General features: G+C 35.5%; 2 protein-coding genes across 4 annotated transcripts; one reads left to right on the top strand and one right to left on the bottom strand.

The window, feature by feature from the left end:
* Positions 1–26,893, top strand: TRAF3IP3 (TRAF3 interacting protein 3). Of its 3 annotated transcripts, none has more exons than XR_015733030.1 (15): positions 1–187; positions 7,403–7,792; positions 8,556–8,655; positions 8,968–9,025; positions 10,223–10,247; positions 10,972–11,001; positions 12,545–12,640; positions 14,822–14,893; positions 15,884–16,024; positions 16,863–17,000; positions 17,731–17,866; positions 19,133–19,195; positions 20,628–20,784; positions 24,008–24,121; positions 25,317–25,593. XR_015733030.1 is itself a non-coding variant. In XM_034414315.3 (15 exons), the coding sequence occupies exons 2-15, from the start codon at positions 7,445–7,447 to the stop codon at positions 25,398–25,400; spliced, it is 1,554 nt and encodes a 517-aa protein (XP_034270206.2). In that variant the 5' UTR covers positions 1–187; positions 7,403–7,444; the 3' UTR covers positions 25,401–26,893. The 3 variants fall into 3 exon arrangements, 2 of the variants coding, with proteins under 2 accessions (XP_034270206.2, XP_034270207.2); XM_034414315.3 differs by having other exon boundaries at positions 20,628–20,776; positions 25,317–26,893; XM_034414316.3 differs by lacking the exon at positions 1–187 and adding an exon at positions 440–525 and having other exon boundaries at positions 20,628–20,776; positions 25,317–26,893.
* On the bottom strand, positions 25,760–26,802 carry C3H1orf74 (chromosome 3 C1orf74 homolog). The gene has a single exon (XM_034414323.3). The coding sequence runs from the start codon at positions 26,800–26,802 to the stop codon at positions 26,002–26,004; it is 801 nt and encodes a 266-aa protein (XP_034270214.2). The 3' UTR covers positions 25,760–26,001.

Raw genomic sequence — 26,893 nt, 5'->3', positions numbered from 1 at the left:
AGAGAGAGAGAGAGAGGAGAGAGAGAGCGCAAATGGGTGCAATACCAGTCCTGAGCTCAGAGTATTTCCAGTTCTTTGAAAACGGAATGGTGAATTCTTGTCGCTTACAGTAAGTTAACAGGGGATAACTAAGGTAATGCTTTGGATCTTGATGAACTTCAATCAGGCCTGCCACTGAGAAGCAAAGGTAAGGACTTCTTAGTAATGACCTCGGTTTTAATTTCTAAGTGAAGAGAGAGCAAGCACATTCGTTCTAAAACAGATCAGCATTCTGGCATTCCCTTGCAACAATGCCTGTGCGAAAAAGATAAAGGACATTTGTGCTCATTAGAGAAAAACTTATTGGTCTAGAAAGGAAGGAATCCCATAATCTGATAATTAAACCTCAGAAGTTTGCCCAGGTCAGTGAGTTAAGTATTGTAACTGGAGTAATATAGCTCCTCTTCGTTGTTCAGAATTACTTAAAGGAAGGGCTTTTCAATTAACTGCACTTTAAAGACATTGAAAGCATGGCATCTGAACAAGGTAAGCTGTTATTGGGTGCTCTGAGAATAGTGCCAGTTAATTCACTTCTGGGGGTACCAAATCATTCAAATGTCAGATATACACATAAAATACTTAAAAACTCATCTTTAAATTTGCCTCAACTATAGACTCTGCAGATCAATTTTGTATAAAAAAATCAATTTTTTTATTATTACAAATGCCATAGGTAAACTCTAGACACTTTTCCATTTTAACCTAAAATTTAATACAAAACTGCATTTTCAAACCAGCAAAATGAAAAAAAAAAAATAGAACAGTGATGGCGATCTTTCTTTTTTTAAAAGAATAAAATCCCTAGGGTACAAGGCCTGATGAAAGAAGCATTCCATGATACTTTCCATCTAGGACAATTCCATTGCTATTTAAGTCCTAGAATGCTATCTGCAATAGCTATTGTGATTAATTTAATCTTCAATTTCTACCTACAGACTGGGTCAAAATATAGAACCCATCTGATCAGAATATATATCGCTTTGTCATATTTTGAATGGTCTAATAAAAGTATTTCCTGCTATATTTCAGATTTCTAATTCCCAGTGTGATTGTCTATATTTTTGGTAGCTCATTCAGTAGCATGTTCGGAAAAGAGATAGAGCAATTTATCGTGGCAAAATATCAAGTCTAGTGACATCTTTTCCAACTAACCAATTTTATTAAAAGCTATAATTTTTCCTTTAATTTTCTTGCATTTAAATTTCTTAGTCACTAAAAAGTGCTATCAGATTTCTTCAGATTTAGTATCATGTTCTAACAAGAGCTTCTTGGGTGGATATATTAGCGTATCCCACTTATACAAAACACAGAATGATTAAAGATGGTTGGGATGGGGAAGATTAATAAATAAAATATAATATAATATTAAAACTAAGAAATGAAATCTTAACTAATTTCTGCCTCTAATTGCTTCCTTAGTAATAGGAAATAGGAAATGAATTCCTACAGGAATAAAATGACACATCACAAACAACTATAATAGTACAAAGCAATTACATTTTAGCTGAATATGAGTAGCTTATTTAACTTTTATCCAAACATCAGGAAGTTTAGCCCAGATGAAAAAGTATGCTGCCACAATAAATGGGAGGTAGTTTAAAAATAAAAAAAAGTTTTTAGGTACTATCTAGAAATCAATTTAAAATATTTTTCAAAAATATTATAATAAAAGAAAAATAATGCACCCTGGGGCCACAAGTTGCTACTTCCTGTTTAATATTGTTTAATATAACAATGGGTTAGGTACAGTATATTGGTTATGAGTGAAATAAAGAATTGTAACTAAAATTTTCTACAGCTTATAACATAAACCAAACTAAAGATAATTGTGAAAGACAACAAATCCTAATCAAAGGGGAATGAGGGGAAAACATATGCTTCTGTGTTTGGGTGTTGCTAAATATTTACTTTTTCTGGCAGTTTTAGTACAAAACAGAAACATGTTTCTTTGACAGCACTGTTTGGTCGAATTTTTTATTGCTCACATGCCTATCCTCTATTCTTTTGGAATCACATTCAACATGGTCTTTTTTGCAGAGATGGGAACTGATATTATGTTTCTTTTTTAGATATCCATATCCAACTGCATATACTGTTAATATGGCATTGCAATGGCAAACTCAAAATATAGGGAATGGTGCAAGAGGGAAACAGTAGAATTTATATTGGTCATTTCATGGTTTCAGCCTCGATACATTCTATGCATGTCATGGGATATATAAGAGGCAAGAGTCCTACAGGTCAAGACAGAAGAATTGAACTATTTTCCCCTTCACTGAGATTAGATGATAGAGATAGATAGATAGATAGATAGATAGATAGATAGATAGATAGATAGATAGATAGATAGATAGACAGACAGACAGACAGACAGACAGACAGACAGACAGACACCTACATACATTGATGGAAACTAATAAGACAGGAAGAGTGATGAAAAATATGGGAGGAATTCAAGTGGAAGAAGATAAAATAATCTAAACAAAACAATAAAATTGCCAGAATCAGGGACTTGGTGTGAGGAAAGACAACAAAAGACTATATTTAGTCTTACAGTTTTTGCAGGGGATATGTGTTCGCAACTGATAAATCCTTTGGGACATATATCTCAGAGCTTCTTATATCTTTAAAAGTATTTCAATTAAAAATATGCACTAATCACAAAAAAAACAGAACAGCTTACTCTAAAGTTAGAGGTGAAAGGCCTCTAGCCTGTAGGCCGGATGCAGATGTACAATATTGTAAATAGCTTTGTTCGGTTTGGTGGCTGCTGTGATGCGAAATGAAGGAGAGCAGAGGAGTAAGTGGTTTTCCTGCTCTGCGGGACTGACAGGAAGTTCTTGTTTCTTACTCAAAGTGGAATTTTCAACTCTGCTCTATAGATACAGTACTGAAGAAGATGGAAACAGAGTCCCGCGTTTGTAGAATGGATTGTACCATTTCAGAGTGTGAAATGGTGTCACAACATTGATTCTTCCCCACATTGAGAAACATCAAGCAATAGGGGCAGGGAAAGGGAGAACATAACTGGAAATATTACAGCAAAGAGAGTTGTAGCTATTGATCTACGGAAATGAACTTTGTGCAAGAGCCTAGGAAGCAGCCCAGATCTCAAGCCACTTGGTCTGAAATCAAGGCAGAAATTGTCAACCAAGAATGTTAAGGCCTCGACAATGTCTAGCTGGACATAGGCTGTGCTTGAAATAGCCATGCAATGTGTTCCATCACCATCCTCTACTTTTTAAGCCTTTTAACAGGTACGAGTTGTGCATATTTTTGCAGTAGTATGCAAAAATACTAATATACTGCATATATTGCAGTATACTGCATATACTGCAAATGGAGCAAATCAGATTATATTTTTCTGAATTCAGATTTTATAATACCAAACACTTACACTAGAGCCTTGTGCAAATGAATGAATCCAAAAGGGGAAGGAAGAAGAGGGAGAGGAGGGAAGGTTTGCCATAAAGTGAAATCTGAAATTAACAGAATGAATCCTGCTAAAACCTATATTTAGAATCTTTTAAAATGCCTGTGGCCTTCTGTAATGTTTAATCTATTCAATATGAAAGTCAAACTGCATGCAATGTAATTCATATTATTTACGATAGTTCTGCATCCTGTGTCTTATTTCTTCTTAACAAATAGCCGGCTCAGGGGTTAGGGAGTCAGAATCGGTCGAAAGTAAAAGAGAAGTGAACCAAATCAGCCCCATTAAACTTCTGACTGCATGGTGCTTTAGGGAAAAAAACTTAATTTAAAAGCCAAATAGCAAATGAAGTTCACTCAACAGTTATTTCACTGGTTCCATGGAATATTTTACTTTTCAGTGATGAGAGGATTTTCTTCTGTAAATCACCACCTGGTTTTGAAACATTGTTCAATTTTTAAAAGCAGTGTGAGGAAGAAAACATGTTTAGTGCCCACATGGAAAATTTAATCTTTTGCTTTCAAGTATATATTATGTATTTTTGCATCTGTATTGAATTATGATTAGATAATATAAATGTTTCAATCATCAACCATCGTCCTCCATATCCATCTTTGTAGTGATTTGCTTAATTCTCAACAGACAAAGTCTCTTCAAGACAAAGAAATCATCTTGCATGCTATCAAATCTTAGATGTGAACCTTCATTTTTTTAAAAAAAATGTTTTCTGGAAGGCAAAACTTGTCCATATCATATAGAACCCACTGGATCTAATATTTGAATTCTGTAGATGGCTCTGAATCAAATACTAATAGTTCTTTACTCATTTTTCTGACTATTCCTTCTTTTTGATCTTGATATGGCACATAAGTACATTTGTTGTTACATTTCATCTTCTTCCCTTCCATTTTCTTCCTTTGTGCCATTGTTCCTTGGGCTGTCTCTATTATGCAGATGATGAGAGTTGTAGCTAAATATGTGTTTAGCTTGTACCAGATAAGATCACTCTGTTCCTTTGTTGTATAAATTTCGGTGTGCAGAAAAAAATGCCATGCATTTACTCTTAATTTCACTGCTGCCTTTATGTGTCATAAGAGTTCTGCCTTGTATATGTTTGTTTATAGCATTAATGGGCTTCTCTTTCAAAATATTGTCCAAAAACTGGTTTTCAATACCATTTCAAATCCAATTTTAAACAATATTGTTTAAAATCCAAAACAACATCTCTCTCTCTCTCTCTCTCTCTCTCTCTCTCTCTATCTATCTACCTACCTACCTACCTACCTACCTACTTATGTATCTATCTATCATCTATCTATAATCTATTTTTCATCAACATGAAAAATCATTCAAATGATGAAGTGAGAGTGAAAAAATAAGTATTTCCAAAGATGCATTTAAAAAACAATGATTTTTAAAATGTAAGCATCTTAATGACATGCTCTTTGGACATACTATGTAAAGACCTAGCTTTCTAGAGAAGGCTCTAAGTCTGGAAAAGGTGAAAGGATAGCAAAGCTGACTAGAAGCAAGGTGATAGACTCAATTGGAGTGGTGATGAGAGCACCATTGGAAGATCCATAAGACCATGCTAGGGACAGTTTGTCATGGAGAAAATCCATCTATATAGGTGCTAAGAGTCTTGATGGTTTTTTATAAATTAATTAGATGTTTAAATTGTTGATATTTCAATTACTATTCATGTGTATCTTCCTTGGTTGCCATTGCTTTAAGATTCTTAAATGGGTCTCATAACATTTGAGAGTGTTCATTTATGAGCAGGTAGTTTTTATGCTGTCTGAATTCCAAGTTGTAAAAGATACTAATCAAAACTGACCTCTCAAATTGGATTTGGAAGTAAAGTACAGTCAGTGTAGATCCCATGAAACCGGTAAGATATTCCTAGTGAATTATCCCAATTAATATTGGTTCCCACATTTGGACCAATCCAAGGTGCCATGTAGTTAGATCTAGCACACAGTTGCCATTAGCTTATAACAGAAAAACAGAGTTGGAAAGGACCTTGGAGGTCTTCTAGTCCAACCCTCTGTTCAAGCAGAAAACCCTATATCATAAATAAGGTTATGGCAAATATGGTAAATAAATATACCGTGTTTCCCCGAAAATAAATAAACCCTGAAATAAGCGCTTGGCCTTATTGCCATGTGCTCAAAAGCCCGATTGGGCTTATTATCAGGGGATGTCTTATTTTGGGGGGACAGGTATTTACTAATGCTTACTTCAATCAATTCCTATTCTACATTAAATGCTGTTATTCATTAAAATACAAAGGAAGGCCCATTAACATTTTGTGAATGTACAGGCTGTTCACATTATGTTTTTCCAATCGCCATTCTTAGAATTTCCACAAAGACTGCCTGCTTAGTCCAAGGCAAGGAAGAATTTATAGGTGAATAGTTGGAGGTGAATAGAAATAGTATGGCTGAGAGGATGTTTTTCAAATGGTGTTGAATTTTAATGAAAAAAGAGGAACTTAAAAAGAAACTTTTCATTTAAACACACAGCCCAGTGAGGTAATGCCACAACAAAGGCACTTTTCCTTTTGAATTAATTGTGTTGCAATCTACCCATGACACTTGACTGTACTGTAAATATAGAGAAAAATAGTAAGTAAAAATAAATAAATGTGCCTTTAGATTAGTGACAGTTTTTAGAGTTCAGATTTTATAGCATTAGTAACAGCTTTTAGAGTTCAGATATTTATGCTTTCTTCAAAGCATAAGTATACTGTATATAGGTATGCTTATATATGGTATGATTCTACCATGTTTAATCAAGTAGACTTTAAAAAGTGGAGGATACAAAAAGTAAATCTATAGTGTGAAGTGATGGTCAGTTGAAAACTGTGTTTTAGCTATTCATTGTAGCATTTGTTTCTGAAAATTTTGTCATCAGAAATTACTACTAAATTTTTGAAGAGATAACAAAAATCACTTATTTGTTCATTTTCTGATCTTAGGCATAAGTATGCAGTGGCTGCTGACTGTAGCACTAAAGGGTAGGCAAAAAGTGAAAAGGATTTAAAGAAAACAAGATTATTCAGAAGTTGATGGAATTGCATGCTTTGCTCTTTTTTTAGATGTAAATTTTAAATGCAGAAATAATTTAACAAGCATGGCTAAACATCTGCCAGAAAAGAAAAGAAATCGAGGGTTAAGTTGATGGTGATCGGAAATATCCACTATAGCAAAAATCTGAATAGGAGAATGGTAAAATTTGTAGTTTCTAAACTGGCCCTGCTAATTAATGGAGTAAAGCTTCTGTACAGCTGCTGTTTGGAATACTTTGTCTTTTAGGAGTTCATTACATAATGTTATAGCAGTACCTCTGAAGTTGGCTATGTTATATTATCTATTTATTGTAAGTTTTTCAAGCTACCTTATATTATAAAATATCAGAGTAGTAGATAAATAAGCAAAAATGCAGGTATCAAACTATGATATAAATGTGATATAATAATATAAACAGATCCATATTATAAAAAGCAGAGTATAGAGTACGCTTAAAACAAATCTGTGTTTTGAAACGCTTGGGCATTTTAATTTTAATCTTATGCCAACATAGTAGCAGAATTGATGCTAATCCAAATTACACGAACATTCTAGAGATGGACCTTCATAAGAGTAAAGGCCTTATGCCTGGATTGTCCTCAACAAGTTTCCCCTGGAAAAGGAAGCCTGAAAAAAATGTTCCCTGAACATTTTAGTATGTGAACAGTTTTTTTAGAGAGAGGGAAGTGTTTTCAAATATTTGGCTCCTCAACTGTTGAGGCTCAGGACTTTAAATTGGCACTGGTATTGTGATATCTCACAATAGTGGCACATATCTCAAAGAAATATGGAAAATAATTTGCATAGTTTTGTACAAAAAAACTCCATGGTCATGACTGTTTTCTCTTGATTTTTCTAGGAAGTTGAGTCTCCACTATATTTGGAAAGTGTTGTTGCTAGGATGATCACTGGATTTTCCAAATCTCCTGGCCAGCAAGGCCCCCAGAATGAGAGTTATGAAGAAAAATATGAGCGCCGGTGCGAGAAGCACGAAAGCCTGCTCAGAAGAAATAACAGGACCACATGTCGTCTCACAAGCAAATGCCAAAGCAAAGAAGCCAAGGAACCAGCTCAGAGCCCTCGACAAAAAGAATTCTTCCGAAGAAGGAATTTAACAACTGAAGAGCTTGGAAGGACAAAAATGACTCTGCTTCCTGACAAGAGGGAATCTTTATTTCCTGTAAACTGTTCTGACAATCTACAGAGAATACCATCTCAGACCTATTTAAACTATTTGTCAGATATCCAGGTAATATTTAATGATAGGGATAAAGCAACTATTAGACCATCGCAAAATGATTAGTTGGGAAATCTATCTGTTGAATTTAGATTTTCACATCTTCTGTTGATCTGTGTTAGATCAGTCATGAATAACGTAGTTTTAATCAGGGGTGGGCTCTACTTACCTCTACTACTGGTTCGCATCGTGTGCGTGCATGTGCAGAAGCTTCTGCGCATGCGCAGATCATCTATGATGACATCCAAGTCAGCGGGCAGAGCTTCCCACAGGTTTTACTACCGGTTCTTGTGAACCGGTCTAAACCAGGGGCAACCCACCACTGTTTTTAATTTGTGTGTGTGTGTGTGTGTTCCTACTGTTTGTTGTCATATATTTTGCAATTTACAAAATCTTGCTTCAAGTTGCCAAAATCTCACAAGATTTCTTGATCTCATGAGATTTTTAGAAATTTTATTTTACTGTTTAGGAAGTGGTTGAAGAGTTTTTCTAAAATATTAATGTCAGGTAGCAGAAAAGGTTCAAAAACCATTTTTCTTCTTTCTTTACCGATTGCAAAATAATTTACAATTTAGCAACCAAGTAACTAAACAATGCTCCTCACTAAGAGTAAGAAAAAATGTATTGGAACAATTTAGAGCTCCTGTTCCAAAGAGATACTTTAATAATCCCAACAAATATGGAGAGGGTTGGATATTGGGGTACTGTCTTATTTTCTCAGGAATGAAGTCAACACATGGAAAAGACAAAATATTGTTCTGTTTTTATCTTTCAGCCTCATACCAAATCTATACAACATAACTTCAGTAATATTTTGCCTCTTAGCAAACCACCCCAAGCCTTGCTCGTTGTGAATGTTCCCAAAAACTGTAAAGGTAAGTGACAATCTATAAAATCAACTTTAAAGTTGTCAACAAAAGTATATATAAATCAGCATCAGACTTTTTTTTTGATGTCCATGACTAATTTTGATTATTTTGGGTTTTTTTCAGATTTTTAATTTTTTAAAAATCATGAATATTTTTGTTCATAATTTTAGAAACGTGTGTTGCCTTATGAATGCATCTCTTAAAGATAAATAAGGTGGTGTTTCACTATCAATTGTTAATTTAACAGTCAATTTAACAGTCAATTCACTGTCAACTGAAATGGAATTTATATTTTCCATTTGATATTTATTTATATAGGTACACAAACCACAAAAGAACTGAGTTCTGAAAAGAAAAACTCCTGTCAGCAAACAGAGTAAGTAAAGAGATTATTCAAGCTTTTTTCTCCTTTGGAACTAGTATCTTTAAAATTGGATACTAGGCATTTTATATTGAATACGGGGTATTTTTTAAAAAAGATGGTCAGAATTTTTCAATCATAAAATAATCAAACTTTAAGTCATATTTTTAGATTTTTTCCTTGGTTACTCATACAAAATTATCAAAAATCCAGAACATTCTTGTTTGCAAAACATTAAGCAATAGCATTCCATAACTTCATAAACCACATATAAAGTCCTCTTGAAGCTGTATAACATACAGTGCAGTGGTGGGTTGCTCCCGGTTCGGTCCGGTTCTATAGAACCAGTAGTAAAACGGTGGGAGGCTCCACCCACCCGCCATGGTATCATCACGGGTAACCTGCTCACTTGCAGAAGTGCGTGTGCGCACTCCCATTGCGAACCAGTAGTAAAAGTAGGTAGAACCCACCCCTGATACAGTGATAATAACAAGTCCCACTGACATAGAGTGTTCTGTGCATAGGCAGCAGATCTATCTCTGGGAAAGCATTTTTGAACATATAAAAATGTCATCATGTCTTTGAACAATTCAGAGCCTGATCTATGATTACAAGAAACCTTCCAGACCCTTGTTGCAGCCTTCAATTGTTTTGTTTCCCAGGCTTTCAATGGTCAGTTATGCATCACCAGTGAAGTTATTATGAAGTTATTATTGAAGTTTTTCCACCACTGTGTTTACGAGCTGCCTCAGTTATTTTGGCCATGCAGCAACCAGTGTCGGGAAAAAAAATGCACAAGTTCCTCTTCATTAAAAGCAAGTGGTAACCAAGAGTACAGAGACCCCATTTCATAGTGCAAAATTAGTGCTTGCACAAATGCAAAGATTTATTGCAAATCTTCGCATGTGCAGTAATGAATGAATGAATGGATAGTAGAAAAGTTCTTGGGTACCACATCGTAGTGACATTTCAGTGGGCAGAAAAAGACTCATGAAGGCAAGTGGAAAACTCTATTGGACTACCTAGCACTCCTTGATTATTCTAGAATTTTCTAAAAAACGTTTGATTTGGTGATTTTTTCAGGCGTTTTTGTTCAGGTCTTAAATTTTTATATGGGCAGTTCTATATGGATAATGTTTTACCTTCTTCCTCTTGACAGTTGTATCACACTGCAACTGTCTCCTTGATAATTATTTTCTCTTTTGTTTTTAGTTGTGGAACAGCAGTTTTAGATAAGGTATGAAAAACGTGAAAATGAGTAAATACGTAACATTTCAATGGGGAGGTAACAGTGCTCCATGTCATCATGCTGGTCACATGATCACGGAAATGTCTTCAGAAAGGGGTGGCTCAACAGCTTGAAATGGAGATGAGCACCACCCCTATAGTTGACAATAACTAATGGAGTAAAATCCAGAGGGACTATTTTTAAGGAAAACAGGAAGTAATGAGATTCCTCTTTCTTTACGAAATAAAGAAATGCAAATGTGGGGCAAATGGTATTTAGTATTTGGTATTTTTCTCATTTTTGAATGCACACCTAGCCTTCCTGCACATAATGGCCTTATTCAGGCAAGTTATTATAGTTGTGATGTTTTAGATAAGAAAATCATGGCTCCTTGTCTGAATATGACCCTTAGTAAAGTTTCACCAGATTTTCAATAATCAGATTTTGATCCTGGAGTTGCTGTATTTGGTGATTTTAAAAGAAGTGGGGTATAGGAGCAATGTTATTTCTGTACAACTCTGTATGTAACAGTGTTTCCATTGTTTTCTGACTATAAACATGTTTTGACAGTAGCTAAATAATGAATTATTATTATTAATAGAAGTAAAAACTGCCTATCTTTAAGTATACTAGAGGTTTTGTGAATTTTGTGATTCAAAGGCTGACAAATAGTGCAGGTTGCATTCCTTTGCCAAGTCAATTGGGATTATAAATACATTTATTTGTATTTCAGGAAATTATTCAACTTTCTAACTACCTCAACGTGAGTAATCAATATTAACTTCAGACCATTTGGGGGAAAGAGCCCTTCATAAGTTATATACTTTTTGGATTTTTTTAACACTCAAAGCCTTACTTTCTTAGAATAGGACTGCAATTTAAACCAATGTATTTATTTGAAAATAATAATGCTAGAATGCTATACAGTACTTAAAGTGCAGGATTCATTCCTGCAGGAGGAAAATTTTACATACATACATACATACATACATACATACGTACGTACGTACGTACATACATACATACATACATACATACATACATACATATATATATATATATATATATATATATATATATATATATATATAATCTCCACCTCATTTCACCAATTCCATGATCTGCCATTTTGGTTTAAACATGTGGTACAAAACAAAAGCCAACTGATGTCAATTTGCTCTTGATACCTGAGGAATGCCAGATGGAATCATTGATCAAAGGAAACAATTTAAAATCTTCCAGTCAATTTTTAAAAAGACGCTAGTAATCAGATAACAAGTTTTATAAACTGTATTACGTTCATTTAAAAATAAATACTCTCTTTTTTCACTACATAATAGAGAAGCCAGTTCTAAAGCTAAGTAATTATCTAAGAACAAAGGGACATAAACTTAACTTTTTAGACTACAGTTTTGTACCTATACAAAAGGTCTTTCTGTTTCCTTGAATGGACTGTTGTGGGACTGTCTCTCAGTTGTATCTACCCATCCTGTGAGATCCATCAGTAGAGGCATGCTCCAGATTCCACTTGTTAAAGAGTGCCATTTGGTAGGTGCCCCAAAGAGAGTCTTTTCTCTTTGGCACCTGCCCTCTGGAACATCATCTCCCAAAGATTAGAATTGTCCCCATAATGGTTTTCGATAACAAAACTGGATTTTCTTACCAGGTTGTGTGGTTACACCCATATCTTGATTATGTTGACTGTCACTTTTAATCTCAATTCCTGTATTTATTTAGTAGTTTTCCTATATTTTAATCTTGCTTTTATTCAGTGAAAGCTGCCCAGAGTGTACCTTTAAAGTGGCATAAATAAATATGGACAATGGATCGTGATCAGAAGAAGTTACCAGTTAGATGTATTTATTACCGGTAAATCTTCATACAGGAATGTCAATCTGCACTAACAAGAGTGGAAACTAGAACATATTAATTGGCATTAATTTCCAGTACTAGTGTGCAGAAATTGAAAGACTGAAAAGATACAAGACATATGATTTTAGAGTTTTAAAAATATAATTTAAGGTTTAAAAGGATATGAGATATGATTGGCAAATGCAAATTGGTAGCAGACTTATATGAGTTGGCCTTTATAGAATCAGCTCAGATAGACTGAGTAGATGAAAAGGCCTGTATTCTCTGTGAAATAGTCAAGTTTCTATAGTCAAATTTCTCCATGCTTCCTTTGAGAAAAAAAGTTTGATGGTAGAGTAAGAGAATCCTCACTAATCATAGTACTAGAACAACGAATTCAGAGCATGCCTGGGATATCATTTGAACAGGTTATGACTTTGATTTCTTCTTTTTAGGAGGCACTACATCGAGAACTAGTATTGAAGCAGAAAATGGTGATTTTACAAGAGCTTCTAGCCATGTTATTAGAAGCAGCAGAAAAATCTTGGAAGGTATCGAACAGTCATACTAAGATTACTACTATCATACTTATGTGTTACTCTATATCAGGGCTGTCAAACTCCTGGCCTGCGGACCGGATGCATCAGCGGTGGCCAGGCCCACGCCCAGTTTAGTGAAGGGGGAAAAATCCCAATTTGTCACATATGTGTCACGTGACGAAGTGAGTTTGACACCCCTGCTCTATATTATATATATACATATCATTCAAAGTAATGATGCACCAGAAAACTAAGAGGGATCCTGTATTATTGATAGTTAGCATATTCATACAACAGAATTTCAAACAAAGGCAGCTTTTCTCAATTTAACATTATTCTATAATGACAAGTCTATTTGCTGCCAAGATATCCTTTCCAGGCATCTATTAATAGTGAATGAAGTTACATCTTTGACTGGCACATCTGCAAAGACAAAGCTTTAGAGAAATAAAATTGTACAATCAAGCTCAGATTCATCTTTGAAAATATTATGCTTGATCCTGTTGAGGGAGGAAAAAGAACTCATATCTGCTTTCCATGGAATTGTGCTTCAACTAAATAGAACTGATGCCAAAGAAGTGCCCCAAATTACTTGGTCCAGAAAATAAATTGCAATTCAGTGACATTTTCAAACTAAGCTCATTGCAAGATCTCTTAGAACAGAAGTGTCGACATTTACTGCTTGATACCATTGTGGTTTGTACTTCCTCTCTGAAACACTGCTGTTAACACCCAGAATAGCAGGGGGAGAATAGTTTAACATTTTTACTGACAGGAAGTGGTAATTAAAACCTCAGCTTAGCAACAGGTAGGTGTGTCTCATTTGTTTTCGGTATAAGTTTCCAGAGTAGCCCATGTTTCCGTTTGCTATTCATTAAAGCAACAGACCACTTCTGGGATTTCCAAATGAATACAGAGCTGAAATTTTCAGATTTTCCAATGATAAATGGAATAAGAGATGCAAATTTTAGCTGAAATATAAAGGCCTCTTTAAAGGGCTTTAAAGCTTTCAGATCCCAAGAAAAGCAGAAAAAAACTACTAAGTCTTGTCCTTATGCATTGACAATCTCCTATTTCGTTTTGCGAGGTTTTTCTTTTAAATTATAATATATTTTTAAAAACAAAGCAAAGGAGAACCAATGTTGCATTTCAATATGTAGAACAGATTATCCAAGTACAAAACAAGGTGTTGCAGAGCTGAGGAGCTGAAACTGTGTATACTCTAACTAGATTATCTTATATGTATGGGGTGGCATGGCATTTCTGCTCCCATCCTAGCCCTTTTAACTTGGCTGCACAACCCAGTCTAGTGATTCTGTAAAAATGCTAAACATATATTATATTACAGCTGTTATGTACAGTATATGGTTTGTTGGATACTTAGAAAATAAATCTATGGAACTCATATTCGGCAGTCCCATAGACTTTACTATGAGTATACAAGGAATTGCAGAATTAGCTACTCTTTGGATTGGCAATCATTTCCAAGGCAGCTAGAATCTGGACTTAATAAAGATGTGGATTGCCAATTATATTGCACAAAAAGGATTATTTTTGAGGAAGAAAATACATATTAAAAACATGAATGTAATTTTATGTATGGCAGGCTTATTTGTATATGTAACTGTATGTTTGTGTTAATCCTGGCTGATGATAGATCTAATTGCAATTTTTTTTTAAATTTGATTTATATGCCGCCCTTCTCCGGAGACTCAGGGCGGCTTACAATGCGCTAAGCAATAGCCTTCATCCTTTTGTATATTTATACAAAGTCAGCTTATTGCCCCCACAACTGGGTCTTCAGTTAACCTACCTTAGAAAGGATGGAAGGCTGAGTCAACCTTGAGCCTGGCGAGATTCGAATCTGCAGTAATTGCAGGCAGCTGGTCGTAATAACAGGGTGCTTTAGACCACTGTACTACCAAGGCTCTGGAATTTTAAAATAAACAATTAGCATAGGCCTTTTGGTAATTAGGATAGCTATAAGGATAAGTGATATGAACGGTTATATTTTCTTTTCTGTTCCTGATAGTCATAGATTCCAATGTGCTTTTTTTGTGAAGGATCTGATTCTTAATTTTAAATAAAACTTTTAAATAATATGAATAAAGCAAGGCACTTGGTATATCAGAGAGTTTAAAAAATCTTATTTGCAAAATTATTCACAATTTTACACTTATTTTATTCCATTAGGGTCAGTTTAATGAAGACAAACTCAAATGCAGGCTGAGTGTGCTGGAGAATCAACTGCAGATATGTACCCAGGTAATATATTTGGCTCAAAAAGGGAAAGTTTAAACTTTTAGTTTTAAATTTTTGAATTTAAACTAAAACTAAATGTTTAAAACTAAAACTATGTACATGAAGAATGTCACCTTCTGTAGTTTGGGGACATGCTTTATTCTCCAGATATCAATTCATTAATAATATTAACATTATACAAATATTTGATATATTTGAAAGAATACACTCATCATAACTCTTTCTCAAAAACCTGAAGAATGATAAACATTTGTTGTTCTTTGAACAATAATTTGTTTCCTGAGCATCATGATTTTTTTGCACGTTGCTGTTGAACTATACTGCCACTATTTTTGATGGTTGTGTCTCATATATATTCAGATTTATGTGGTTATCGCTAAAAGATTTGTCCCTATAGAGTGCATATAAAATTGCAGCACAGAAACATTTTACATGAGATCAACATGTTACTTCTTCTCCTTATATGTAATAAAAGTATAACACTGTTAAGAAAGTATAACACTACTAAGAATTTTCTGCAGATGCCTAGAAAGCATTTTAACCTTTTAAAATAAAACTTTTTTTTTTAAAGGTAACCATAATTCGATTCACATTTTAATAGATGTAATGTAGGCTGCATAACATTTCAAAGTTTTGGTCTGTTGCCTGTACCTGGAATCTTAAATCAAGAATGTTTAACATGCTAGTGTCTTTTACAGTGTTAAGTTGCCAGTTTTCTTTGCCATTTTCTAAGAAATAACATTCTTTAGAATATTATTGCTTGCAAAAAAAATTATCTAGTAGAGCAAGTTTAGCTTGATGAGCTAGGGATCTCTTGGGTTAGATCCACATTAAGTCCTTTCTTAGTCCATGTTAGTCATGACTGATATATCTCAGTGGGATAAAGTTTATCAGATAAACCAATTAGATAAACCATAACCAGTCAAATATTTTAAGACAATGAATTTTGATCTCTCTCTCTCTCTGTGTTGTTTTCTTTTTCTTTTTTCTTAGAGTTATTCAAAGCGAGGCTTAAAAAGGATTCTCCTCGAGATGGAAGATCAAAAGCAGAATTATGAACAGAAAGTAAAAGAATCTCTTCAGAAACTGCTCGAGGAGAAAACGCAGGCACAAAAGCAATTTCAAAATGCCCAGGTAGGCAAGGATTTTAGCCTTAGGCCTATAGGAATATATATTGCTGAAACTCTAAATATCCTGAGATGTTTTCAGATCATCAAGAATGTCAGGAAACTCCTTGATTCACTGAGGACCATTCTGCTTGTGGGAGAAATTCTTCTCCAAAAATTGAAAGGATTTGCATCCATTACTTGTAGGGCAATGCCGTTTCGTCTTAAAAGTTTTGTTTTCTACCTGATGTGTAGAAAGGTGATTTTAATGAAGTCAGAGAAATGCAACTATTCTACAGAACATGGGTGTCAAACTGACGGCCTGCAAGCCAGATGCATGACTCGCAGGCTACGTCCACCCCAGCTCCGCAAAGGCAAAAAACATTGCGATATATCACATGATGTCATGTGACGCAATCAAGTTTGACACCCGTGCTACAGAACATCTAGAAATGCATGTGAGTTAGGAATAATGTACCAACATAAAGCAAATAAATGATTGCAAATTAGAAAGACTCTAGCTCTGGTCTTGGGCCAGCTACTCTTCTTCAGCCTCAGATCCCAGGGAACAACACTTCACAAGAAGAAAGCTATATAAAAATTGATGTCATTAATCAATAGAAATATTGGTCATTTTGACAGTATTTTCCAACTTTGCAAGAACAGGAGACCAGTTATCCCCATGTATAAGCATACCTATCACGTTCTGATATATTCAATCAGATATCCTATCACATCAAATTAGACTTGCAATAAAATTGTCACATTTACAATGAACAGCTAATCATTATTCTGCTTTTTAACAAGACTGTCCTGAAAATATGTTTGTCAACTTTACTAATGATAAATGATGCTATTCCTCTTAGAGAGCCCTAACTGTTGCCGAGGATGATTGTAGCCTCTGGAAAGATCAACTTGACAACTTTAAAAAAGATTGGAGTCAACTAACTGACCAGCACTCTGAAGTCAAAAACAAGCTGCATGCCTTGGAGAATAAACTGCAGGTAACCTCCTTGTGAGGTTCTATTCCGGGTTTTCATTTCATAGTAGCATTTGTCAAGTTAGCAGTTTTTAGTGAAAGAACAGGAAAAGAAAGCATGGCTCAGACACCCATTTATGGTGAATTGTTACCAGCATGCTAAGGACAGTAGCATATCATTTTAACACATAGGAACAAAGTTGCTGCTGTTATTGTTTTATGCACCTTGACAAAAGTCATTAGTAATTACAAAATTATATCCAATACAATTAGCTTACAACTTAGCAGCCAAATCAGTAAATAAACATCAACAACTAATAAATTAAATGCAACAACTATACATATTGAAAATGCCATATAGCCAAGAACATTTGCAACCATCTTTAAAATAAAACCAGTAATAACCAAGGAACTGTCAAAATTGACAGTGGGGGAATCATGCCTTAAAGAAACCCATTTGTCAAATAAGCAAAGTTACTGAAAAGATCTGAAGTAATCTAAGCACTACATTTCCCCAAACACAACAGATATAAAGTACTATCATCCAAAAACTTGTTTTCAAAGAGGCTAGTTGTTAAGTTTAAAGGCATCTCATTTACATGTTACATGTTAAACTATAAATCAGAGTAACAGCTGTCATGTTATTTCTGCTTAACACTTGAATTTAACACTATAAATTGTATGATTTATAAAAACAACTCAAGTTTTCTGTCTTTGGGTAGTTCTTATTTTGTTTGTTTTTTTCATGCTTGCAGTGGTCAGATACCCAGAACTGTCAACTTCAACAAGCCCTAAAAGACATGGAGAATGAGTGTGCAAATCTATATTCAAGAATTGATAATCTGCAAGAAGAAAAGAGACTCATCATGGAATATCTTGGTGAAGTGGAAGGTAAAGAATCAACAGCATGAACAAGAAGCTGGATTGTGGTAGACTTAATTTATGTAGAAATCTAATTAAGCTTCCATTTAAATTACCGTTAATAATTAAAACCAGGTGATGCAATTTATACAACAGTACAGTACAAATTAAAAGGGATGCAGTGGCTCAGTGGCTAAGATGCTGAGCTTGTCGATCGAAAGTTAGCACTTCAGCGGTTCGAATCCCTGGTTTCACATAACAGGGTGAGCTCCCATTACTTGTCCCAGCTTCTGCCAACCTAGCAATTCGAAAGCACGTAAAAAATGCAAGAAGAAAAATAGGGACCACCTTTGGTGGGAAGATAACAGGGTTCCGTGCGCCTTTGGTATTTAGTCATGCCAGCCACGTGACCATGGAGACGTCTTCAGGCAGCACTGGCTCTTCAGCTTTGAAACGGAAATGAGCACCGCCCCCTAGAGTCGGGAATGACTAACGCATACATGCGAGGGGAACCTTTCACCTTTACCTTTATCTTACACTACAAATTGAATTGAACTGAAACAAAATTGCATAGTTAATCAGGACCTTGGGCAAGAAAGAGTCTGGTAAAATTTAAGATTGTTTCCCCCTCTCATGTATTTTATGTATAGTATTTTAAAACTAACTGCCTGTTTCTGGGATGGTAGCCACTGATTTCAAACACTAGTAAGATTTTGAATAATAACTGAATACCCTTAGAATGAATAAACTTACAATGGAATAAATTTATAACTGAATAAACTTAGAATGAATATTGAAAAAAGGTTATTTGAAAGATCCTCTCTACCCTGCAAATCAAAATCGCTTTATAGCAATTTGCTGTTAAATGCTAGCTGTGGACAGAAATGTAAATGTTTTCAGGCAAGCAATTCCCTCATGCATTGTGTGATAGATTGATCTTATAAAAGATTTGCCAGATACTCTTGAAGTCTGACTTTCTCAGATAAACAATACAATTGCAATAATAAGTTAAACTTTTTTTTTCAATGAAAGGTACAGCTTACTTCTTCTTGAGCTACCAGAGTACTCAAAAGTTACTAAGCAAAGTGTGCTGCTCTGCTTAGTGTGATAAACAATGCTGCCTCATTTGGTTTTAGGGAAGAAAGAGTGTCAAGGGTGCAGTCTTTAAACATCATACAGTGTAGATTTCTGTAGGCTAGACCTAAATCCATCTCCCACTTACAATACAAACACTTCTATTCAGGCAAAAGGAAAAAAAACTGCAGAAAATTATGCATCATTCCTTACTGTTTTTAGGCAAGCTGCTAACTGAAGAAAAGCAAAAACTCATACTGGAGGCAACAACTGAACATCTTCAAAGTAAGTAAAGCTGTCTGAGAAAAGTGGTGAATAATTAGCTTGGAGATCTACCAACATAGGGTAGGTATGTGAATATTGTGAATTAAAAGCCTCAAGCTGTTATTTTTGTTTCTTCTCAATATATCAACACTTGATAAATTCCTATTTTTACAGCTATTAGTCTTTGCCACTAGTACATTTAGAGAGGTCAGGGTAGAGCCACCAGCTACTGTATATCGCTGAATGTAGTAGTGATTTCTCAAGTGTGATAAAAATGTTCTATGTCATTGAAAACATTAGGCTTTTTAATGTGTAATAACTTTCAAGCAGGCCATAACTGAGACCTAAAATGAACTAAACTGGTTAGCATAATATGACCAGAGCAAGATGAGTGTGGTTGTCATAGGAATAATAACAATAATATTATTCTTGTTAATTTTACATTATTAATTATCATACTTTATAACAGTAGTAGCAGTAACACAACACTAACTATATCAATACAAGAGTGATACTCTATCTTGAATATTTAGTGCTTTAAGACTGGAAGCTTTTAAGAAGAGATTGGGCAACCATTTGTCTAAAATGGTATATAAGCAGGAGGTTGGATTTGAAGACCTCCAAAGTATCTTCCAACTCTGTTATTCTATTATTCTATCTTTGTGGTATTCATTTCATAAACTACATTACTATTGCTGGTGGTGATTAAAACTATAATAAATTAAATAAACAGATAGTAGATTGTCTTTTTTAGGTTTTTTTTTTTTTTAGTTTTAGTTTCCTTATAAACACAAACTGCCTATCCGGGCCTAAGACAGAGCCTCACTGAATCAGGCTTGCCAATCTCAGCCAGCGAGGGGGAGTGGCAGGTGGGGAGGGGTGCAGAGGCGGAGAAGCAAGAGGCATGGAATGAGACAGGGCTTCAACCCAAAGGTAAATATAAAAGCATGCCTTCCCCACATCGGACTGTTGCTACATGAAAAAGTCCTCCCCTTGTTAGCTTGATAAATAATTTTACTGGCTAGAACCTGCTGGATTTTTATGTCAGCTGTCTGATTTTACTCGCTGCAATAAATTTCAGCACTTGGTGGGCTCAGAAACTCAAACGCATAGCAGCTTCTCCTTCAGGTGAGCTGTTGCCTAAAACATTCAGATTTTTTAATTTTCATTTTTAGCTCGCCACTTAAGTTGGGGTTTGTATACAGGAGATGGGAATAGTGTATTACAATGAACTACTTTGGATTGCGTCTCGCTTCTCCGCCGTGTCTTACCTGACTTCCAGCTCCTGCCATGGCTGACGAGGGAGGGGAGAAGAGACAGTTATGTCATAAATTATATTTATGACATAAGCCATAAAGGACAGGTTTTAATTCATGCATATATTGGGCAAGGCAAACATCCTGCAGTATCATAGGAATACAAGAATATGTTTCTAATATCATTGTTTTTATAGAACAGATTGTCACAGTGCCCAATGAAGTCCTCAGTTGGATGGTAACTAAGCAGAATGTCCAATCAGAGGATCAAGAGGGAAAGAAAGAGAGCAACCTGAGAGAAGAACTGCAAAAAAGGACATCCCAGCTTGCAGCTAAGAAAAAAGAGGTGAAGAGGTGATTCAAGCAGCTAATATGATTGAAGGATATCATTAGATTGTTATTTGTATATATCTTACAATGGAACTATGAACACTTTGTATTATCAGTTCGTATCTCATCAAGTTTAGTGTCTTGCATTTGATCTCTTACATGCATTATTTCAAATTTCGTTTACATTAAATGCATGTCCAACTGCTTATCACTGATAGTAAATTCAGATTCTCTTTCAGCTGATAATATATAACTATTGTGTATGAAAAGGCTAATAATTACTGTACTATGATAATGTACCCTTAATTCCATCGTATACAAACACGTGGAACAGAGGGATTGATCCAGATCCCATATTGAATTTCTCACATCCAGTCACTAATAGATCAACACAGTTTTAGTATATGTTAACACAACAGCTAATGTTTTCCCTGATTTTCCCAAATCAAATGTGAGAAACAAGTCCATTTTATTTCAGTAATTTTGCAAACTAAAACTTGTACTTGATACTATCCCATCAATTAGGAACAAGGGCAAGAAAATTAGCATGAATGTCATAAAAATAACTAGTGTTCTACCAAAACTGTGTTCCACATCTGTTCACCCATTTAGATGAGCTGATAAAATGAATTGTTATCCTAAAAGAAAATTTCACCCATGCTGTCTTTCAACACATAATTAGTTACATACAAAGTAGACAAGGATGGTGTATAAATATCTTGTCTTTCATTGTCTGTCCAGCAGCTTGTAGACTTTGTAGCTTTCAGTTAAGATCCAAGCAATTTATCATAATTAATTAACTCTTTTCAAAGTAGCTCAGGAAGCATTGCCATAGAATGACGTAGGATGCTTTCAAACAATATTGATAAGATCTTTTGCTGTTGTCACATTCCTCTTAAGTGCTGTTCTCTAATTAAGCTAGTTTCCTAAATTTAAACTAAAATTAAGAAAGGATTTAACATACCCGATCCCTTTGTTCCTTTAGCTATTGGGGCGGACACTTACATAGATCTGTGACTCTGTAGGAAATAAACCCACCCCACACCTAAAATATTTTAGGAAATATTAAAAAGGCAGAATATTATATTTCCCTGGATGAGAAATGGAGAAACATGTTTTAAAGACAAAGCAGCTCCCTCTAGCTTCCTGTTCCCCCCACTTTTGTCAATGGGCCATCATCTGCAACACAAAAGACATAATAGGACCCATCTAGCAACAGAAACTCACCACATGGCAAGGCTCAAGCAAGCCTGGGAGACAACCTACAAAGTTAGCAAAGACCCCCGTCCCCTGGGAGTTTGACAACCAATCAGGATGCATTTCTTACACAGGAACTGGAACACTGAGGTGGGGCCCAACAGAGGGCATAAAACCAAGGCACTCCCAGCATCTCATCCCTTTTCTACTCAGGAACTCAAGCCATGTGATCCTATTCAGGAACTCAAGCCATGTGATCCTGTCCACCATTAAACCATCTTTCCAAGCAGTCTCCATGTTTCCAGTGTCTTTTTCCCCATTTGGAACTGAACCCAGAAGGATATTTCTTCCAACAATTTGGCACTCCAGAGATGGGACTCCAAGCTAACCTAAACAATGGACCTTGCCCAAGTAAGCTTCTCTTGCTAGCAGCAGACCCATTGAGTCTGTAGGTAAGTTTTCTGGGGCCTTGGCCATTCGGAACTAGATTTTAAATGGGTTTTGAGTGTTGAGCTCAAAGGCTGCTTGGAAAGAAGGTGAGTACCTCTAAATTTTAATTTTAAAGCATGGAAAAGCGTGGGAAGTGTGTGTATGCCTGCATGTGTGTGAGTGAGAGGACCCTTCTCCCAATCACAGCTTCCTCTGTGCATTTCCTAACCGCAGAAAGACTAACAAGTCTGGAGAGCATGGGGGTTTTGCCAGAGCACAAGTCCTTTTGTTAGGGAAGGAGGAAGAATGTGTGTGCGTGTGTGAGTGGCTTCACCCTTGGACAGCAGCTGGATCTCATTTCTCTGTTTGGCTCTAGCCGCATCCGTCTGTTGCTAGCTCCTCCAAGCCATAACCAACAGAACAGGCAAAGCAAGAGGGGGCATCAGAGTGTGGGACCTTCTGCATATAAGAGGGAAAGCCAACCGGGCTGTAATTGAAGGGCGGGAAGAGGGTTAATGTATTCTTAATAGGCGCCTCGGATTAATTGTAACCCCGGAGGACCTATCCAATAGGACCAAAGGGGAGGGAATGAGGCATCGCGTTATAAAATATCTTGTATAAAATATCGGTGTATAAAATATCTTGTATTTGAATTCAGGAGTGTGGCTTTTGGCTTAGAACTTTCTGTTGAAGTTTCCCGCCAAGACCCACAGCACTTTGCAAACTGCCTTTTTTATTTTATTTTGGATAAATAAACTTTTCTTACCGATCCAAGTTTTTTGTGCAGAATCATTTCCAACACCACCATCTTGTTTAAGGTCTTCCACCCTAGTATCCATTTTATTTTTCAAATCGTCCCCAATTTCTTAACTTCACTGCTTGTTGCCTCTCCCAATTCCAAAATATATGGACGATTCTGTGATATATATAAGGTTTCCCAGTGAAATGCAAGCCTCACAACTGGGCTATTAAAACACTCAAAGAAAATGCCATAAACTTAAGACTTTTCTAATACAATACATTGCAGCTAACTTGACACAAAGAAGAAAAGCATCATCTTCCCCCAGAATCAATTTTTTTACCTGGCAGTATGCAAAATGCCAAGACTGCTTTGCAGACAGAAATTGATAGGGGTGCATTCAGGGGCAAATTTAAGATGTAATTCCCAGTGTGGCAGGATGGTACACAGACACATTTTTAAAATGTTTAATTGTAACTTCTGAAAATAAAGCAGAACTATATTCTATGGAACCAAGAAGCAAAACTAGAACATAAAATATAACATTTGTTCATGTTCATAACTTCAGAATAATTCATTAATTCAGAATAATTCAGTAATTATTCAGTATTCAGTAATTCAGAATAGCTGAGAGGGTTAAAGTAAAATAAATTAGCAGCAGCTTTTGTTTGTTTAAGGTAAAATCAGCTAGAATTGCACATACTGCAGAATTTTAGCAGCTTGATCTTAGAAAATTTTGGGGTCTGCAAAAAATAGGAATGAGGAATGGCAGGGAGCTTCTTGGGCTCATGAGGCCCACCCCTGCCATAAACCTTGTTTTATTATTATTATTAAAACAATATAGAACAATCATTTTAAGCATGTTTTTGTTTTCTTGTCCAGTGCACTGATCTCTGCCATAAACTAAAGATCCTGAACAATGAATATAGCAGTTGCCTTGCCAATTTACAGCATTGTCATGATGAACTCAAGCACTCTCAAAGCAAACCAGCCCAGGTAAGAACTTCCATTTGTGCCACCTATTGCAGTCTTAATCATCAAAGATATAGATTTCCCCAATTAACTTGGCATTCTACAGAAATTGGGATTCAAATGCCCAGAATTCCCATAAATCCAACAATTTACCTCAGTGGCTAGCTTATTTAGAAACTGAAATCCTAACCAATCCGAACAACCAATTCTTGGTTGGCAAAATTGTTGTAGCCCACCTTTCTTGTTTTGGTGCCCTGCTCATGGATTGGAACTTGGATGTTTCAAAAATAAAAATGCGTATATATGCAACAAAAATAAAGAATTGTGATGTTACATTACTATTAAGGAGACTGGATGGCAGGCCTTCATAGAAAGCCTGGGATATACAAACTGGGTATTTTTAAATTAGACGTAAATATTTTTGTTTGTTATAACCTGTCCAGAGTCACGTGAGATGAGTGGTGTAGAAATGAGATTAATAAATAAAGTTTCTTTATACATTTGTATATAAGTGTATAAAGACGCTGAGCTTGTTGATCAAAAGATCGGCAGTTCAGTAGTTCGAATCCCTAGTGCCACGTAACAGTGTGAGCTCCCGTTACTTGTCCCAGTTTCTGCCAACCTAGCAGTTCAAAAGCACATAAAAAAATGGAAATAGAAAAATAGGGACCACCTTTGGTGGTAACAGCAGTCCGTGTACCTTTGGCGTTTAGTCGTGCCGGCCACATGACCACGGAGACGTCTTTGGACAGCGCTGGCTCTTCGGCTTTGAAACGGAGATGAGCACCGCCCCCTAGAGTCGGGAACGACTAGCATATATGTGCGAGGGGAACCTTTATCTTTACATACTTGTAATTTTCTTAAGAACCATGCACAAAAGATTCACCTTGTATCTCTGCAATATGTCTATGAAATGTAGCTTTTAAGATAATCTTTTTACCAAAACACACTGAATAACATTGATTATAATCATAATTCATCTATCTTCAGCATCAACTCTACTGTATAGTTTTATTTTATTTTTCTTGCCATTGCAGAGGGGGGAAAACCACTTTTACTTCCGATACATATACTTTAATCAGATAAGAGGTAGAAGTTTCTTTGGAATAAAATAACAATGTGAAAGCAGAATAGAAGTGTCACTACATGACCAGGAGTATTTTTTTTTCTATGTACTTTATTTATAATCAATTTATTATCTCAAAACATTTTTTTTCAGAGAAATTATGATCATTGGATTCCTATCATAATGGTAATCATGGTAACAGCTCTGGTATCTTATTTAAGCAACTTTATACCTTGAATATACCTTGTCTTATTTGCCTATTATTGATTGCACTATAGCAGTCTAAATTATCCCAAATGGTTAGTATTTCAATTTTAAAATGTCTTGTAAAATTAAGAATCGCGTATTGTACTGAAGGAGTTTGTCTGCTTGGTTTTGTGTATTGCTTAAATTAGTTTTTGTATTATTATTAAAACCAAAGCAACAAATATTGTTTGTATGCCTATCCATATATATCATTGATCTCTACAACCACTGACACAATAGCCATTCTGACAGTTTCAAAAATCTTAAGTTCCTCAATTCACTTAAATGTTACTTGACCATACTAGAATTGAAATCATTGCCTATTCTAGCTGGAGAAAAGCACTGAATTCTTTTTGCCTGGAATTTGGAATAGATCAGTTAATAATATCTTCTGCAAAAGTATGCTAACCTGAAATAGATTCTTGGAAATTTAAGTATGAAGGATATCCTGAATGCTGCTGAAAGGAAAACTGCATATTTGCTTAAAACACTGACATAACACTGACAAACTGTCCCTGTTCTGAAGCTTTAAACAAATCAGTCGAATACTGTGGAGAAGCACTGTTATCGGTCTCTAAACCGGGATTCATATTTACAAGGCCACTGCTGATAGAGCAACCACCTCACTTGCAATGCAGAGATCAGCAAATTCTTTCTGGGCTTTAAAAGCATCTGTGAGTTTTTCATACCATGCGCTGAGGTTCATTTTCATGTTTGGATACAAGAGTTCTGGGATGCTGAAAGAATAAAACCGAACTTTGAAATCACTGTTTACCATACAAAATGTTGCTTGAGCAGTAAACACTCGCAGTGGAATTAGTGTAAGACAATTATCAGAACTCTTCTGAGTAGGAAAATTATAGGATGCTGGATACCCTAGTAATACACCAAATAGAGTACAGAGATTCCATTCAGTGGAAAAAAGTTCACTTGAAGATATTGTCTGAAATGTATCTTCTGTTAATGCTTTAATATGATTCAATATTTCTGACAGATGGGTTTTTATAAGGTTCACATTTTCTGGATTCGAAAAGGTAGGACATGGTCTAAAAGCAGAAACGTCAATGAAGATGACATTATTGCTAAGCAGGACTGACTCCAGATACAAACACATCAGTTCCAAGTTGATTATTAGAACATTTTCACCTATATTAAGAATATGCAGCCGACATGTAAGTTGAAGGATAGTTTGAAGATGTTGAACATAGTCCAGGATCTGAGAAGTCCCAGCCGAATTGTAATCATACAGAAAAGCCGGTTTCAAACCAGCTGCTACTGCCAGTACCTCCCCAGCTACATTCAAGGAGGCTGAAGATGATAATCTTTTCTTCTTTCCAGTTCTAAGATGAAGTTGAGCTGCCTTAATGAGCAGTTGTGCCAATTGCTCCGCCATTCATAGCTCATTCATTAGAAAGAGAACTCTAGAACTCCCGAAACACTTAATTGTCCACTAGCTTTAGACATCTGCTTCTTTAGCCAGGCCT

This window comes from Pantherophis guttatus, chromosome 3, assembly GCF_059756535.1.
Source record: "Pantherophis guttatus breed Tessera chromosome 3, ASM5975653v1, whole genome shotgun sequence".
NCBI classification, from domain to species: domain Eukaryota; kingdom Metazoa; phylum Chordata; class Lepidosauria; order Squamata; family Colubridae; genus Pantherophis; species Pantherophis guttatus.
Note: the sequence above shows the minus strand (reverse complement) of the source record. Positions and strands in the feature narration are given on the sequence as shown.